This window comes from Prosopis cineraria, unplaced genomic scaffold (assembly GCF_029017545.1).
Source record: "Prosopis cineraria cultivar Desert tree isolate PC_DT_omini unplaced genomic scaffold, ASM2901754v1 PC6, whole genome shotgun sequence".
Taxonomy (NCBI): Eukaryota; Viridiplantae; Streptophyta; class Magnoliopsida; order Fabales; family Fabaceae; genus Prosopis; species Prosopis cineraria.
In genome coordinates, this window is record NW_026555337.1 from 36,707,531 (window position 1) to 36,724,302 (window position 16,772).

A 16,772-nucleotide genomic window follows, 5' to 3' on the forward strand; every position below is an offset into this window, starting at 1 on the left:
TGGAAGAGCACAACTCCAGGTGATGCTACGTGGGAGACCGAGGACAGTATGCGACGTGATTATCCTCGTCTTTTTGATTAAGTGAGTAGTTAATAGTTACTAATTTTAAATTTTGAGGACAAAATTTCTAAAAGGAGGGGAGAATTGTAACATCCCAATTTAAATTTTAATAGTTAATTTGGGTTAATAAAATTTTGAAAAATATTTAGAGGTAAATAAATTAGTAGGAGATGATTATTAAATCTAACTTAGGATATAATTATAAATTAAAAATAAAAAAAATAAAAAATAATAAAAAATAAAATATTATTAAATTATTATTATTATAATAAAAAAAAAGAAATGAAGAAGAAGAAGAAAGTTTGGCTTCCTCTTTCGGCGTCCGTGCAATCATTATATATAATAATAATATAAAAAAAAGGGGGAGAGAGAGAGAAGAATAATTAAAAAAAAAATGGGACCCACTGAATTTTTATAAAAACTCACCTTCCTTCATTTCCTCATTCATTCCTTCGTGCGTGCTGAGGCAGAGAGAACGCGAGTCACCGGTGCGAAATATCTAAATTTTAAGGTAAGAGTTTTTAATAGGATATTTAGGGTGTGATTTTAAGCTTTTCAAGACTAAGTAAGTGTTCTAAAAATTTTTCTTAGTCATCCTTCTTCTTTGGTTTCTGAGTTTGTAGTGGTAGAAAATTTAAGATCTGGAAGAGGGATGAATTTATGTTGAATAAATATGGTTTTTGAGGTTGTCAGTAGTATAATAAATGTTCTAGAGTATAAATTTGTTAATGATCTTTGAATTTGTGGCTTATGGATCAAATTCTAAACTAGATCTGAAAATATATGTTGATTTATTGAGGTTTAGATGATTATTTGGGATGAGAAATGAATTATTATGGCTATAGGATTATGATTCTAAGCTAGAGACTCAATTTTTAATTTTTGAGTATTTTAGGTACGAATTTATAAAATAAAAAGAAAATTTTGATAATAGAAATTAGTTTAGAAGTTGATTTTTAGATTATTAATGTTTATTGATAATTAAAAGAGGAGTTAAAAATTTACTTAATAGTATTAACTATAGATTTGTATTAAGATTGAGATTAGGAATTATGTTATATTTTTAATTCTATTATTAGAATTATTTTATTAGTTTCAAAAATTGAAACTAATATTTATAAATAATATGTTATTTGTAGATTGTATTACTGGTGAAGATTGTGGTGAGAGAGAAATTTTAAGGAATAATTTATTGAAAAAGCCACAAGGTAACCATGCTTTTAATTTGTGATTAGTGTTACTTCTTGTTAATTGGGTGATTATTGAGAAAATTATGAATTTTGTAATATTGTATAATTGTGCAATATTATTATGAATTTGTTTAATTATTGTGGGAGGTGTTGGGAGACTTGCTATTATTGTTGTATTTATGTGCCACGTGGTACGCCCCTATTGGAGCTCAATAGGTGGCTTGTAAGGGCTCGGGCTAATCTACCTTTGGCCGGGTAATTTAGCACCGAGTGAGGGCTACGGCTCGAGGTTAATGGAGGGATATAAGGATGGTTGTTTGTGTGTATTGTAATATTTCTTATATTTGTTGGAATTATATTATTTTTAATTCTCACTTAGTAAGCACACACTTAACTGTTTGTATACACTATCATAAATTGGCTTTGGTTACTGGGACTTTTGAGTCTCATTATGTGGTTAACAATTTTCAGGAGAAGAGCCACGAGTGACACGTGGAGGAGTCCCAGAGGCTTAGTGGTATAGATCCACTGTCTCTTTTGGGTATTTAATTTATGATTTATAATGTGTTATATTGCCAATATTAGGGCTTTTTTTTATTGTCAATTATATGAATATATAAATGTAATCATGCCTTTCAAACTATTTCTATTTTTGGTACAATTTGGATGACTGTAATTTTAATATTTGGTTTACTTTGGATTGGTTAAAATGGCATGATTATAAGGCCAAATAACTGGCTTGTGTTGAAAATTGACTAAATTGCTTATTTTACTTGTTGGGAGTATAAGGATGGACAAATGTGATTTAGTTTACTTGTTGGGAGTATAAGGATGGACAAATGTGATTTAGCCTAATGGTATGTGGGAGGTAAAAATTTATCTGAAATGTTATAGTGTGTGAGTTGAAGCCAATTATAAAATATTTTATATCGAAATTATTGATATAAAAATGTGTTGGGTGGCTGTAACCCAACTATGGTTGAGTTAAATTATTTTAAAAAAAAAATTTTGGTGTGTGTACAGGATTTCCTTGGAGCAAAATCCTTTTTACCAAGCATTAACTGCTTAACTACTAGTGCCAACTCATTAACAAGCCTATCTTCTTTATCACTACTACTACAAAAAAAAAAAAAAACAGATTTTGCACCTTCTTTCTAAACCAATTAAAAAAAGAACAATTGTAAAAAGTGTGCGAAGGTATTTTCATAAATAAATTGACTTGTTATAATATTTTTTACATTGATTTCACTCATACTTAATATAAAAAGTACTTTTTAATAATGTAATTAATATAGAAAGTTTCAATTTTTAAAAAAAATATGAAAAATAAAATTTGTTTCTACATTAGGTAAGTACCTACCTAGTGTAAATGTGCCTGGATAATTTTTCAATGAAAATTTTTTGTTTCTACACTAGGTATTTTTGTTTTACTTGGTGGAAAAATATCTTACTTTATTTTGAGAGAATTACATGCAATTTTTACTCAACACAATTAATTACTCATAAATTTATTATTTTTTTTAGAGTAATTAATTGTGTTGAGCGATTTTAGAATAATTCCCCCCCCCCCCTTTTTTAATAAACAATGGAGCACTTTCTGCACCGGGCCACTCGGTGCTAGAAATCCCCAAATTTCTACAGCCCCCTCCCGATTTCTGAATCCTGAAAATGCTCGCCGGTCACCAAATAAAGTGCTAGTAATTTTTTTTTTAATTAATTTTATTATATGGTCAAATAAATGGTAGTGCTAGTAATTATCAAGGGCCAATCCATCCACGTCGACACGAACCCAGTTCATTGGAGGCGCTGTCCAGAGCTGTTCGGGTGGCTTGAAAGTTTGGAAGATATGATGCTTTAGCTTGTTGTTAGCAGTAGTTTCCATAAGCATGAACTTGCATCTGTGAATGATCTCCGTTGTAGTGATTGTGGAATCCCCAAAGATAAATGATTTACAAATATTTGGAGGTCCAACTTTTAGGATAGGCTCTGTCACATTTTTTTAAATAATTTTATCACGCATTTAATTGCATTGAAAGTGATTTTTTAGTTAATTCATGCTTTATTTAGCTAATGATTGTTGATTTTTTTTCTATTGGAGTGAGGGCTGTGAAACGATTTAAAATTTGTTAATTTTACTTCAATTTTACTCCTGCAAGTATAGTTGAGGCCGCTCGAGTTTGGACTCTACATAATCATGATTATAAGAAAGTGTTTGAAAAGTTTTAATTAACTATAAGATTTGGAATTGCAAATTGATGTAAATTATAAGAATTAATGGGTTAATTGCTTTTGCCAACAAAGAATTAACTATCACATTCTTACTGCTAATAAGAATGTGATATTAGATTGTCTCTGATAGAAAGAAATGATTTTATGATGAACAAAGCCATGACTATTTTATTCTGTTTTTCACTCGGCGTGGAGATGAACAAAGTCTATTCAATATGATGTGCCAATTTTTCATACCCATTGAGTTGGACCGATATGTCTTTTTAAGATCAAAGACTTGCATGCCTATTTTTGATTAAGGACATGCTTAGTATTTTATTGTGTTTGTTGTTTCAAATTTTAGTTCTTTAGTCTAAATGTACATACGTGTGTTTATGGGCATGCTTGCTTGCATTTTTGTATTTTATATTTCCTCTGCATTTTCAATTTAAAGGAGTGTGAATTGCTTGAAGAATTGGTTCACAGGCAGCAAATTGACAAATAGCGTTCAAAACCCCATCCTAGTATTCATTCTTCTAGTAAGTGGTTTACTATTTTCCAATTCTATAATGTATTTTTAGTTTGTCCAACAGGAATGAAATTATTATTATTTGATATCTTCTTTGAAAGTATGAACCACGATATTTACATTCAGCAAAAGAAAGGGCTGAAGATCTTGTAGCTCAAAGTGTTGAAAGTCCTCTAGTGGTTGGAGTAAAAATTGAAGAATCAAAAGATCAAATAGATGTCACATGGAATTGAAGAAGTTAATGAATTTTTCTGGGTAATATATAGCTTTGTCATTATTTTTGTATGGATTGCCAGTTCATAAATTAAAAATTCACTCTCAACTTTTAATAATGTATTTCATGGATGCTAACTGGATTATCAGCTTGTTGTATATATGGATTTATATTTCTTATTGCGAGGATTCGGAGCTAGATAAAATAATGTATGTAGTAACAAAGTCACTAAGTCGAACTCAGTTTGGATTTTACAACAAATGCACTCTAAAAGAAAAGTGTGAAAATGCTAAGATGGAGAGATGTCTCGGAGAGTGAATTCTACGATGTATACACACACTGGTCATGCTGAGAAAATCACCCACATCTTTTCAATATTATGATAAAACCCCTGCTTTGATTATAAAATTACTCCCACTCTAATTCAATAAAGGGGAGAAAAATTACATCTAATGCCCCAAACATATTACTCATTGGAAACCAAATCTTTCCAATATTATGATATGACCCCTGCTTTGATTGGGCTTTTATTTTGGGCTTTGATCCACCAAGGGGTGGACAACCCAACACGTATTTTTAAAGTGCTACTGCTGCTCAATGTATTGGCCTAAAACCATTGCAGTTGATATCTTAAAAAGCATTGCATTTCTTATGTAAATATGTCACATCCTCAAGCTTTGTTCTTCATGCCATAACTTTGCATTTCTTACTACAGTGTTTTCTTGTAATCAGATAAAGCTAGTGCTCAATGACATCATATAAATTGTCAGAACTTACTCAGTTCGCATAGATTTCTCTTCCATTTTTAGTGTGGTAAATATTAATTATCATTTTTAATTTACCTGATAAACTTATCTACATTAATAATGTTTTGTTATAAATGAGGTAAGCCTCAGCGAAGTTTGTTGACATCGTCTACAACATTATACACACACACACACGCATATGTGTTCCATGATGCTCAGAAGTTGGCCGATAAAAGTTCAGGAAACATGAAAGTATGTTAAATACTAGTTCAATTCATTATTGTTCCATGGCTAGGTTGAGTGGAGAAGAGCGTGTGAGCTGTTATACATGTTAATGTTCACTGTAAAATAAAATTGGTGGTTTAAAATGAGGGATAATGATGCCGTTGAATTTGTTTCTCACTAATTTTTAATTAAATAATTCATGATTATGGTTGTTTAAAATGCAGCTTATTTACTTATATTATATGGGTTGTTTATCTTGTAGGCGACACCGACGGCAAACGTGAACAGTGAGCTTCTGATTGCTTGAGTCGTGCCTGGAAGAACACTGTCCTTAAGAACTATTCCGGCACACCTAGACGACGGACCGACAGTTCCCCAGGATTAAACAACCATTTCCTGCGGCAGGGCAAGGGAACAGAACAACAGAGACAAAAACACACACGAACAGAAGACAGAGGGAGGAGAGAATTGCCCTAGAAAACTCAAGAGGCTGGCCCTTTGTTCTGTCTGCACCCATGGCTATATATAGGCCGAGGAAGGAGACACAAACGTTGGGTTATAATTATCGGTTAATGGTTCGGTTATACACACATTAAACAACGAACGTTCAGCGTTTAACGCTTCAGTTACAGACACAGCAAAAACGTGCATGTCCATTAATCCGAAAACGTTCAGCGTTCATTAATCTGGAGACGTTTGGCAGACAAAACATTAACCTTCAAATTTAGTTTCCAGAAGAGGTTTAATGTCCAGAAACTGCCAAAGCCTCAAGTTCAAATTCAAAACAGCAAAATCAGAGTTTTTTTGGGTAAGCAAAAAATAATTATTTATTTAATCATTTTTGTAAAAATAACCCGATAAAAGGAACCCAGTGCCTCTTGAACTCGCGCACAGGGGGGTGAATCGGCTGATTACAACTGTGATTGTCTTGAGTTGGCCTGTCTCATGTGCGTGAGGCCACTTCTCCTCCAAGCCCATTTCACTAGCCCACTTCATTCCTTAGTATATATACACTAGGAGATTACTTCTTTTAGTCAATGTGGGACTTTGACACACACACTTTTGACACACATATAACAATCCCCTATATGTGTCAAAAGGATCTATGTTCATCTGAGTTATTCACACGGAGGATAATCACTTTGAATTTGGTGTCTGTCGACTTGAACCAAACCTAGACTAATAAAACTTAGCACACAGAAAAGTTGGTGTAACTTCGTTATTGAACCAACAGATCTTGAGCGTGTGCTAGAGGTCTTATTAATCAGATTATACCCCTACAGTCTCTACTATTAATGATGGTTTTGCACGTTATCGGCCATGCGCACGCCTGGTTTTAACAAATGCTCTAGAAATTTCGCCACGATCTCATAGGAGCGGCCCCACTCCACATTTGTATAGGTGTTTTCATCAAGTGTATCTGTAATGAATACACCATCGTAAGGACTATGAAAACATTAAGAGCTTTCGCTCAGCCTCCGTTCAATGCATTCTAGCACTTTCCATAGGAAGGGACAAAATTCAATGCTAGCAAAACTAATAAGTGACTTGTTCTTACCCATTGAACTTTTTTCATGGGATCTCTAATCACAAAGGTTGGGTTGTCATCACCATTAATTTCAAACAGGCTTAAGTCCCATTCCCCTCGACGTTTCAATAATAAATTTCTTCCCTAGGGGTTTCGTTAACGGATCCGCCAGATTTAACTCTGATCTCACATAATCGATTGAGATGACCCCGTCTTTGAGCAGCTGCCTTATAATATTATGTCTCAATCGAATATGTCTACTTTTGTCATTGAAGGTCTTATTTTTAGCCGTTGCTATTGCAGACTAGCTATCACAAAATAAAGACACTGATGGTGTGGGCTTTTCACCTATTGGAATACTTACTAAGAAGTTTTTCAACCACTCAGCCTCAGTCCCAGCTAGGTCCATGGCAATGAACTCAGAATCCCTTGAGGATTTTGTGTTGATTGTCTGTTTTGCAGACTTCCAGGTTATTGCACCACCACCAAGAGTGAATATATAACCACTAGTGAATTTTGTCTCTTCTGAATCCAAAATCCAGTTAGCATCACTGTATCCTTCCAATACAGCGGGAAATCTACTATACAATATACCATAATTCATGGTACCTTTCAAATATCTCAAGACTCTCACTAGAGCCTCCCAGTGTTTACTGCCTGGACAGTGAGTATATCTACTCAATCTGCCTACAGCATAAGTTATATCAGGCCTAGTAAAGTTCATCAAATGTAACAGACTCCTAATAATCTATGCATACTTAGATTGAGCAACTAGGTCACCCTTGTGCTTTTTTAATTGCACACTCGAATCATAAGGAGTACTCAGAGGAGCATTTTCAAGATGTCCAAACTTTCTGAGAATTTTCTCAACATAATGTTCTTGGGAAAGCAAGATTCCATTTTCATTCCTTATGATTTTTACACCCAAGATTACCTTGGCTTCACCCATATCTTTCATATCAAAATTTGAAGAAAGAAAATTTTTTGTTTCATTAACAACATACATACTAGAGCCAAAAATCAGCATATCATCCACATACAAGCATATAATCACACAATCATTATTCACAAACTTTGTATAAACACATCTTTCTACTTCAACAGTAGAAAATCCACCAGTTGTCAAAACTTGATCAAGTTTCTCATGCCATTGCTTAGGCGCTTGATACAAAGACTTTAAAAGTTTACAAACTTTATTTTCTTGCCCAGGAATCACACATCCCTCAGGCTATACCATGTAAATTTCTTCTTCCAAATCACCATTTAAAAAAGCAGTTTTAACATCCATTTGGTGAACAAAAAGTTTGTAAATTGAAGCCAAAGCAATAAGAACTCTTGTAGAAGAGATTCTAGTCATAGGAAAAAATGTGTCAAAATAATCTATATTTTCTTTTTAAGTAAAACCCTTGGCCACAAGCCTTGCTTTATACTTATCAATTGAACCGTCTGGAAAATATTTTTTCTTAAAAATTCATTTACACCCAATAGCCTTAGCTCCTTGGGGAAAATTTGATAAAACCCAAGTTTTATTTTTCCTTAAAGAATCAATTTCAATTTCAATTGCTTCTTTCCAAAATTTGGCATCAAGAGAAGAAATAGCTTCATAAAAATTTAACGGTTCATCTTGTACTACATAAGTGTAAAAATCATTTCCAAAACTTGTTTCTTTCCTTTGCCTTTTACTTCTCCTTAAAACCAAATCCTCATTTAAATTTTGTTCAAACTCTGAATTCTCAACAGGTTTAGAAACATACTTAATTTTCAAGGGAAAAATATGTTCAAAAAATTCAGCATCCTTAGTTTCTACAATTATGTTTTGGTCTAAAACATCACTTTTTAAAAATAAAAAATGATATGCTGCACTTTGTTCAGCATACCCAATAAACATACAATGAGAAGTTTTAGAGCCAATTTTCCTCTTTTTAGGATCAGGCAATAAAACTTTTGCAAGATACCCCCACACTTTCAAATATTTTAAGTTTAGGGTAAATCCATTCATAACTCATAAGGTGTTTTTCTTTATTTTCTTATGAGGTATCCTATTTTGTAAAAAACATGCAGACAAAATAGCTTCACCCCACAAGTTATCAGGGACAGAAGAACTCACAAGCAAAGCATTCATCATTTCTTTTAATGTTCTATTTTTTCTTTCTGCAACACCATTAGATTCGGGAGAATAAGGAGGTGTTATCTCATGTATAATTCCTTCTTTTTCACAAAAATCATTTAACAAAACATATTCTCCTCCTTTATCCGATTTTAATTCTTTTGTTTAATTGATTCTTAACCTCTGCTTTATATAAAAGAAATTTTTCAAAAGCCTCATCTTTGTTTCTTAACAAGTATACTTTAGTATATCTTGAAAAATCATCAATAAAAGTGATATAATATTTTTTTACCACCTCTAGTCATGGTTTGTTTTAAGTCACCTAAATCTGTGTGAATTAGAGATAGTAATTCAGATTCTCTTTGACTAGAAAAATGAGGTTTTTTACTTTGTTTAGTTTCTGCACATACTTCACATTTTCCAAAATCATTGTTTTTAATTTCAGAAAGTAGTCCAAGTTGTCGCATCCTATTTATATAACCTTTACTAGTGTGACCTAGTCTAGTATGCCACAGATCAAAAGAATCAACCATATACTCAAAAGATTCAGTCTTATTCATTTCATCAACATTCAAAACAAACAGTTCCTGATTACAATACCCCTTGCCTACAAACACATTATTTTTTGTCATTACAATCTTGTCAGATTCAAATGACACTTTAACCCCAGCTTTTCCTAAAAGAGCAACTGACACTAAGTTTGCTCTAACTTCAGGCACATGCAGAACGTCGTTCAAAGCCAGAGTCTTCCTTGATGTGAGCTTTAAGACCACTTTTCTTTTTCCTTGAACTTTGGCAGTTCGGAAATCAGCAAGGTAAACATGGTCTTCCCCTTCCTTTACAGGATTATATATGGTAAACATCTCTTGGCTAGCACATATGTGCCTGGTAGCCCCAGAGTCTACCACCCATTTCTTCACATCAGAAATCAAGAGAGCTTGTGACACCACTGCAGCAATGATGTCATCATCACTGTCACCATCTCGTTGTACCAAATTTACATTTGGCTTTCGAGGCTTATCACGGTTTGCTCTCTTCCTACACTGTGCTGCTAATGTCCTGGTTTACCACACATAAAACAGTCTCCTTTCTTTTTGAAAGAGGGGTTAGAAGCATTGGGTTTGTAATCAGATTTTATATTCTTCTTGTCTTTAGTTTTAGAATCATACCTCTTGTTGTGAGGCTTTGACTCCACCAGGTTGGCTTTGGATGTCATTTCTCTAATTCGAGCTACACGTATTGCCTTGCAGTTGGTGTCTTCGATGATGATGTGAGTGATCGAGTCAGTCAAGGACAGCTGCTTCTGTTTGTGTTTTAATTGCTGTTTGTAGTCAAACCATGATTCTGGCAGCTTCTCAATCAGTATCCCAGCAACGAACTCATCTAGAAGGTTGATGTTTTCAGCATGAAGCTCCTCTAGCAGCTTGTGATATTCGTTGATTTGCTCCTTTACATCCTTGTTCTCAGTCATCTCCCATTTGTAGTAGTTGCCCACAACGAACTTTTGTTTGCCGGCATCCTCAGTAGTGTACTTTGTCACCAGGGACTCCCATATCTTACAAGCTTCCTTATAGATACAGTAGACATCGAACAAATCATTAGATAAAGTGCTAATAATAGTGTGTCGGCATACCTTGTTTGCATGAGTCTATGCAACTCTCTGGGCTTGATCAGTATCAGCAGGAGGCTCGGATTGAGTAAGAGCAGTTGCCACACCATGCATGTCAAGGATGGTGAAGACACATTCTTGCCAGCATTTAAAATTCCGGCCATCAAAGACTTCTATCTTCGATATGTCCGGGAACGGCCTCGGAAGGGGAATGACAACAGCGACAGGGACGTATTGACCTCCGGCCGAACCACTTGGCACACCTTCGGGAGTGACATTCTCAGCACTGTTGGTCGCCATTGGGCTGAATAGTTCTTAAGAATGTAGGCGACACCGACAGCGGACGTGAACAACGAGCTTCTGATTGCTTGAGTCGCGCTCGGAAGGACACTGTCCTTAAGAACTATTCCGGCACACCTGGACGACAGACCGGCAGTTCTCAAGAATTAAACAAGCACTTCCTACGGCAGGGCAAGGGAACAGAAAAACAGAGACAAAAACACACACGAATAGAAGACAAAGGGAGGAGAGAATTGCCCCAAAAAACTCAAGAGGCTGGCCCTTTGTTCTGTCCGCACCCATGGCTATATATAGGCCAAGGAAGGAGACACAAACGTTGGGTTATAATTACCAGTTAATGGTTCGGTTATACACACATTAAACAACGAATGTTCAGCGTTTAACACTTCAGTTATAGACACAGCAAAAACGTGCATGTCCATTAATCCGAAAACGTTCAGCGTTCATTAATCTGGAGACGTTTGGCAGACAAAACATTAACCTTCAAAATTCAGTTTCCAGAAGAGGTTTAATGTCCAGAAACTGCCAAAGCCTCAAGTTCAAATTCAAAACAGCAAAATCAGAGTTTTTTTGGGTAAGCAAAAAATAATTATTTATTTAATCATTTTTGTAAAAATAACCCGGTAAAAGGAACCCAGTGCCTCTTGAACTCGCGCGCAGGGAGGGCGAATCGGCTGATTACATCAGTGATTGTCCTAAGTTGGCCTGTCTCATGTGCGCGAGGCCACTTCTCCTCCAAGCTCATTTTACTAGCCCACTTCATTCCTTATTATATATACACTAGGAGATTACTTCTTTTAGTCAATGTGGGACTTTGATACACACACTTTTAACACACATATAACATATCTTTCAGGGTGCATCTGGATCTAGAGATGCCACAAAGATGAAGAAACGATTTATTTTTTATTGACCTCCAGGATGTAAGCATGAACAGAACTCGATAGTGTTGTGGATAGTAATTTTTTTAATTTATTGTAGTCAAAGGAATTGGAGAGGTTTATGGTTAATCTTGTAAACTACTTATTTATTTTTTAATTTTCTAGATTAAAGATTGAGGAAGAAATTATTTGTAGGTTTATCCCTTGTATATCCATTTTTATTACCAAAATTTACTATTCATTATGAAGAATGTTGAAATTTATAAAAAAAAAGAAATAGGGGAATTAATTTGGAATAAAATTCTCCTTTTTTTTAATATTAACTTTCTATACGACTTGGAGCTTATAATTGGTGTAAAAAGTAAAAATCGATATAGAAAGTCAACTTTCTACATTAGTTATGAAATTGATGTAGACTTTCTACACTCCAACTTTCTACTCCAATTACAAAACTGGTCATTTCTAACCAATATAAAAGGTGTTGTTTGTAGTAATATATCATTCTAAAATGTCACCAATTAGTTAATTAACAAGGTGTTTTAGTGTCACAGCAAGTCAAATTCTTGTGTGTATGTTTATAAACCACTCTACACTTATATGTCAAAATCTGAAATTTGAAAATTACAAGCATTAATAACTATTTGACAAGTAATATGTACTAAAATAGCAAGCCATTATTACAGTTCCATACACAGGACAAAATGGAATCTTCAATTGTACAAGTTGCGTGATTGAATATACATCCATAACAATTGTCGATAAAACAAGTAATCTCCAAGAAGCTATCTATGCTTCTCTTATCACAAAAGGAAGATAATGAAATTGAAATAGCCTTCCACTATCAAAAGATAGTCATCCTTTGCAATTCTCAGCACTGACTAAATCAAGCGATTCATGGTCACGCAACGCCAAACCTTCGATGATACACTCCAAAGTCAATAGCAACTTGGACTAACCCAATGGAGGACTTGTATTGTACCAGAAAACTCAAGCAACCGATTCTCACTTTTGCAAAATAAGCTCTGACTATGATCCATGCAAGTAATTTCGAAAGTTGCGTTGAAGCTTTTTACAAATATGGTTTCTATCATATACTTTCGTTGTGTTTAAACATTAGGGGCAATAATGTCATTTTGTTGTTAGACTTAATTTTATTTTGGTCCTCAAAGCTTGCAGCGTGACTTCAAATTTGGTTGGTCTTGTCTTGATTTGAAGATGTCTAGCTACTGTGGTTCTATAATGAAATTCTCCCTTCTTTAGTTTTTAATATCTAAAATATATGCCATGTGGTGTGGCTACCAGATAGTAGATAAATCAAACTAATGGTCACAGTAGTCCATGGCAACATTATATTGTAGTCTCTATTTATCAAATTGTAAAATAATTTTAAAGGAATTTTTTTCTCAAAATATAAAACAATTTATAATAATTGAATGTGTAAAGGTATTTTTAAAAAGACATAGTTTTATTATGAAAAAATAAGTTTGCAAAGTGTCATTATCATATTTTATTAATATGTATAATTTTATATCAAATTATCTTATACTTTGAGACAGAGTAAGTATTATGTTAAAAAATGTTGGAGCAATATTGTATAAAAAAAAACTTGAAAATACCAATTGCATTTATATGAAAACTTTGGGATCAAATTTGTACAGTAACCCAAAACCATTCATTCTTTGAAAATTGAATACACTCAATAGTTTATTTATTAAAAAAATAAATCTACATCTATATTCCATATAGTAAGTTTGTACACCATGCCGCATCAATAAATGCAATGAAAATATCAACCACGGTGCCCAAATTCAACTAACTTTAGCTATTACGGCCTCCAGTATTAACTATTAAGCCATTAAAGTCAAACTAGAAACCTCTTTTTAGTATTTCGAGGTCAATAGATACAAGCCAGGCCTATTTATTAGTATTCGCCTATTCGGCAAAAGTATATAAAAATATAAAGATATATTTGATAAAAAAAAAAATTATACACACGCATAGGTATTGTTTGAATGTAAAACATGCTCCTCCATCTTAAATTTTAAAATTTTTTTTAAAAATTTTTATTATAAATATAAAATATTTTGATAAAATCAATATTTTACTAAATACATTTATTTTAATATTATTATTTTTATTTATCTAAATTTAATCCTCGTGCAATGCATGGAAATGTTTCAGCATATAAAAGATAAAAATAAAAAATTTTAAAATGATTTTAGACTACTTATAATTTAAAGTAAAATACATGGTCCTCCCTCCATTTTATTTTAATTGTAAATACTTATTTTTATTTTTAAAATCTATACAAACCTTTCTTAAAATTAATAGATATAAATGCCTTTTTTTTTTTTTACTTTTAAGCTTTCATTTCTATCTATCCAATCATTAGTTGACAATTAAGTTATATAAATTAGATTAAAATTAATTTTTTAAAATATAAATATTATCTAAAAATTATTCATGCTACCCCAAAACATTTAAATGATAAATTATTTTAAATTTTATTCATTTTTTTAAATTTATAGTTATAAAAATGATTTATTTATTATTTTAAAAAATTTAAATATATATGTTTGCTAAAATAATGTTTTAAAAATAATAGAATATGAATTTCTTTCAGTTAATTAATGGAATATGAATTTAATATAATAAGAGATATATTAGTCAATATAATTTATGCTTATTTTTATTTGAAATTTATAATTTTAATAAAATTATTTTTAAAACACTAACCTTTATATTTTATTCTACAATTTATTATCATATGCATATAAAATTTAAAAGTAATAAATTATTTTATTTATAATTTTTTATTTTCGAAATAAAACTCATCAAGTTACTTATGAACATTTTATGTTTTATCTAAATAATTTTTTTTAATTTCATTGCATATTTAGCACCTATATATTATTTTTTTAGGTTAATAAACAAAATGGACCTTAAAGTATTATAAAAAAAGTGCTCTAGATCTTGAATTCTTAAAATGTACAAAATAGACTCTAAACCTCTCCATTAACTGCTAATTAACGCCTTTACCATTCATTTAGTAGAGCCCAGTCAAAATGTTGATATGGCAACTTTTTACTAATGTGACATTTTTAATTAACATCACAAGTCCTAAACTATTGTACGAATAACATCTTGAATCCTAAACTTTAAAATTTAAAGCAAATTATCATTACTATTTTTGTATAGAATGGTGACTATTGTATAAACCAAATTAGCCTCAGAGTGGTCTGTCATAGTGAATGCATCATTGGCTGCATTGAACGACCCATAATTTTATAAGATAACATTTTTTGCTCTTTTTTTTTGCAATGTTTTCTAAACAATTGGTATCTCATGCTTTTATATACTCTATTATTCTCATTTAGTCTTATTTTAAATGATTTTTATTTATTTAATGTTAAAACTTGAGATCCTATTTAAAAAATATTTTAAAAAATAGTATAGCATACTATTCAAAACACTGTATATCTACAGTGTTTTAATATGTGCTTTACTATATACATTGAATGGATGAAATGATATTGATGATTAATTCTAGATTTTTGATAGCTTTATGTTAGAGTTTGAATTTAAATATCAATTGATATCAAAATTAACAAGAGAAAATCAACTACTCCCTTCCTTTCTTATAATCATTATTATAATTATAGGAAAAACATAATTATTAGTTTTTATAATTATATTAAATTTTTTTAATCCTTGTAATTTTTTTAATATTTTCAATCCCTATAATTTTAGTAAGATTAAGTGATGTTTATTGGTCAAGTCCAAATGATGTTAAATCACAGGGACTATAATAACTGAAAACAAATTGAAAGGATTAAAAGTAAATCTTGACAAAACTTTTAAGACCAATAATGATATTTTTTCATAATTGCAAGACATTTTTTTAGTCTCTATTATATTTCTAAAACATTCCAGTCTTTCCAAGTATCAATATCCTAAGACTTGGATCGGATTAGCATTGAATAGGGACCAATTCTAAGCTAAAATTTATGCGCGCGCATATATACATCTACATACATATACATACATACATACATACATACATATATATAATAACACACACGAAATGTACATGGAAAGAAGAAAAATGAACAAATATATAAAAAATATGTATGTATATGTACATTATAAAATTATAGGTCGTGAATCATGAAATAAATATATGCATTGAGAGAAAGATGATTGAGTATTAACAGTATTTACATGTAAGGTTAAAGGGCGCAAAAAAAAAAAAAAAAATCTAAAGAATTTTTTCGCTAAGAGCGCAGGTCAACAATGATACATTGATATCTATGCATTCCTTTTAGTGGGATATCATGACTATCCTGTTAAATTTTAATACATTCGTTAAGACTGACAATTTTAAAAAAACGATAAGATGCAAAAATATTCAGAAATTTTTTCTCTAGAAACTTTTGATATCCTTAAGTATGGGTATTTTTGTTCATGAAGAAAAAGAATTAGAAGAGAGAGGTGCTAAAAAGACTTCTCATCAGCAAAGAACACAGTCGTATTTAAATTGTAAAAAATTTTAAAAAATTTGTTAATCATTAATTTAAACAGTACAGATTTAATCTAGATAATTAAATTTGATATTATTTTTTAGATTGATTATCCAAATTTATTCTAAGTAATACAAATAATATCCTTGCACTTTCCAAAAAAAAATATTTTTTAAAAAAATTACAAGTTAAAAATTTTAAATAGGAACCATTCAAAATTAATTTATAAAAATTTTAATATTAAATTTGATTCATATACATTAAATAAAAACTATTTAGATCGGCGATAAAGCAGTTTTATTAATTTTTTTATTAAAAATATAAAACATGATTGTGCTTTGCATGTGAGAAATATTTTTATAAATCTCTATCTTTTCAATTACTTTCTTCATATCATAATATAATTTATTTTCTAAAAGTTTTGCCTGGTCCACAATATAAGGTATTGGGTGGGTATTATATAATTTTTTTTCAATTAATCCTTACTTTATTAAGTAATTAATGAAGATATTTTGAATAATTAAGTCAAATGCTATATTTATTACACTTAAGTGTATTTTAGAAACATAAGTTAATTAACAATGAATATATATATATATATATATATAGTATAATTCGGAGAGAGTATTGAATAAAATGCACGGTCAGGATTGCC

The 16,772-nt window shown here is 31.4% G+C and overlaps 1 protein-coding gene across 1 annotated transcript; it reads right to left on the reverse strand.

Moving 5' to 3' along the window:
- Positions 1 to 5,843: 5,843 nt before the first annotated feature.
- LOC129314121 (uncharacterized) lies at positions 5,844 to 10,716 on the reverse strand. Its single transcript, XM_054957491.1, has 6 exons — positions 10,465 to 10,716; positions 9,977 to 10,374; positions 9,809 to 9,866; positions 9,473 to 9,721; positions 7,065 to 7,151; positions 5,844 to 5,888 (listed from the first exon to the last, which is right to left on the reverse strand). The coding sequence occupies exons 1-6, from the start codon at positions 10,714 to 10,716 to the stop codon at positions 5,844 to 5,846; spliced, it is 1,089 nt and encodes a 362-aa protein (XP_054813466.1).
- Positions 10,717 to 16,772: the final 6,056 nt, after the last annotated feature.

Coding starts and splice junctions, on each gene's coding strand:
- LOC129314121 (XM_054957491.1), bottom strand. CDS start 10,716: ATGGCGACCAACAGTGCTGAGAATGTCACTCCCGAAGGTGTGCCAAGT. Junction 9,867..9,976: donor TCAAAGCCTCACAACAAGAG/GTATGATTCTAA, acceptor GTGGTAAACCAG/GACATTAGCAGCACAGTGTA. Junction 7,152..9,472: donor CTCTTTTAGGAAAAGCTGGG/GTTAAAGTGTCA, acceptor TCTGCAAAACAG/ACAATCAACACAAAATCCTC.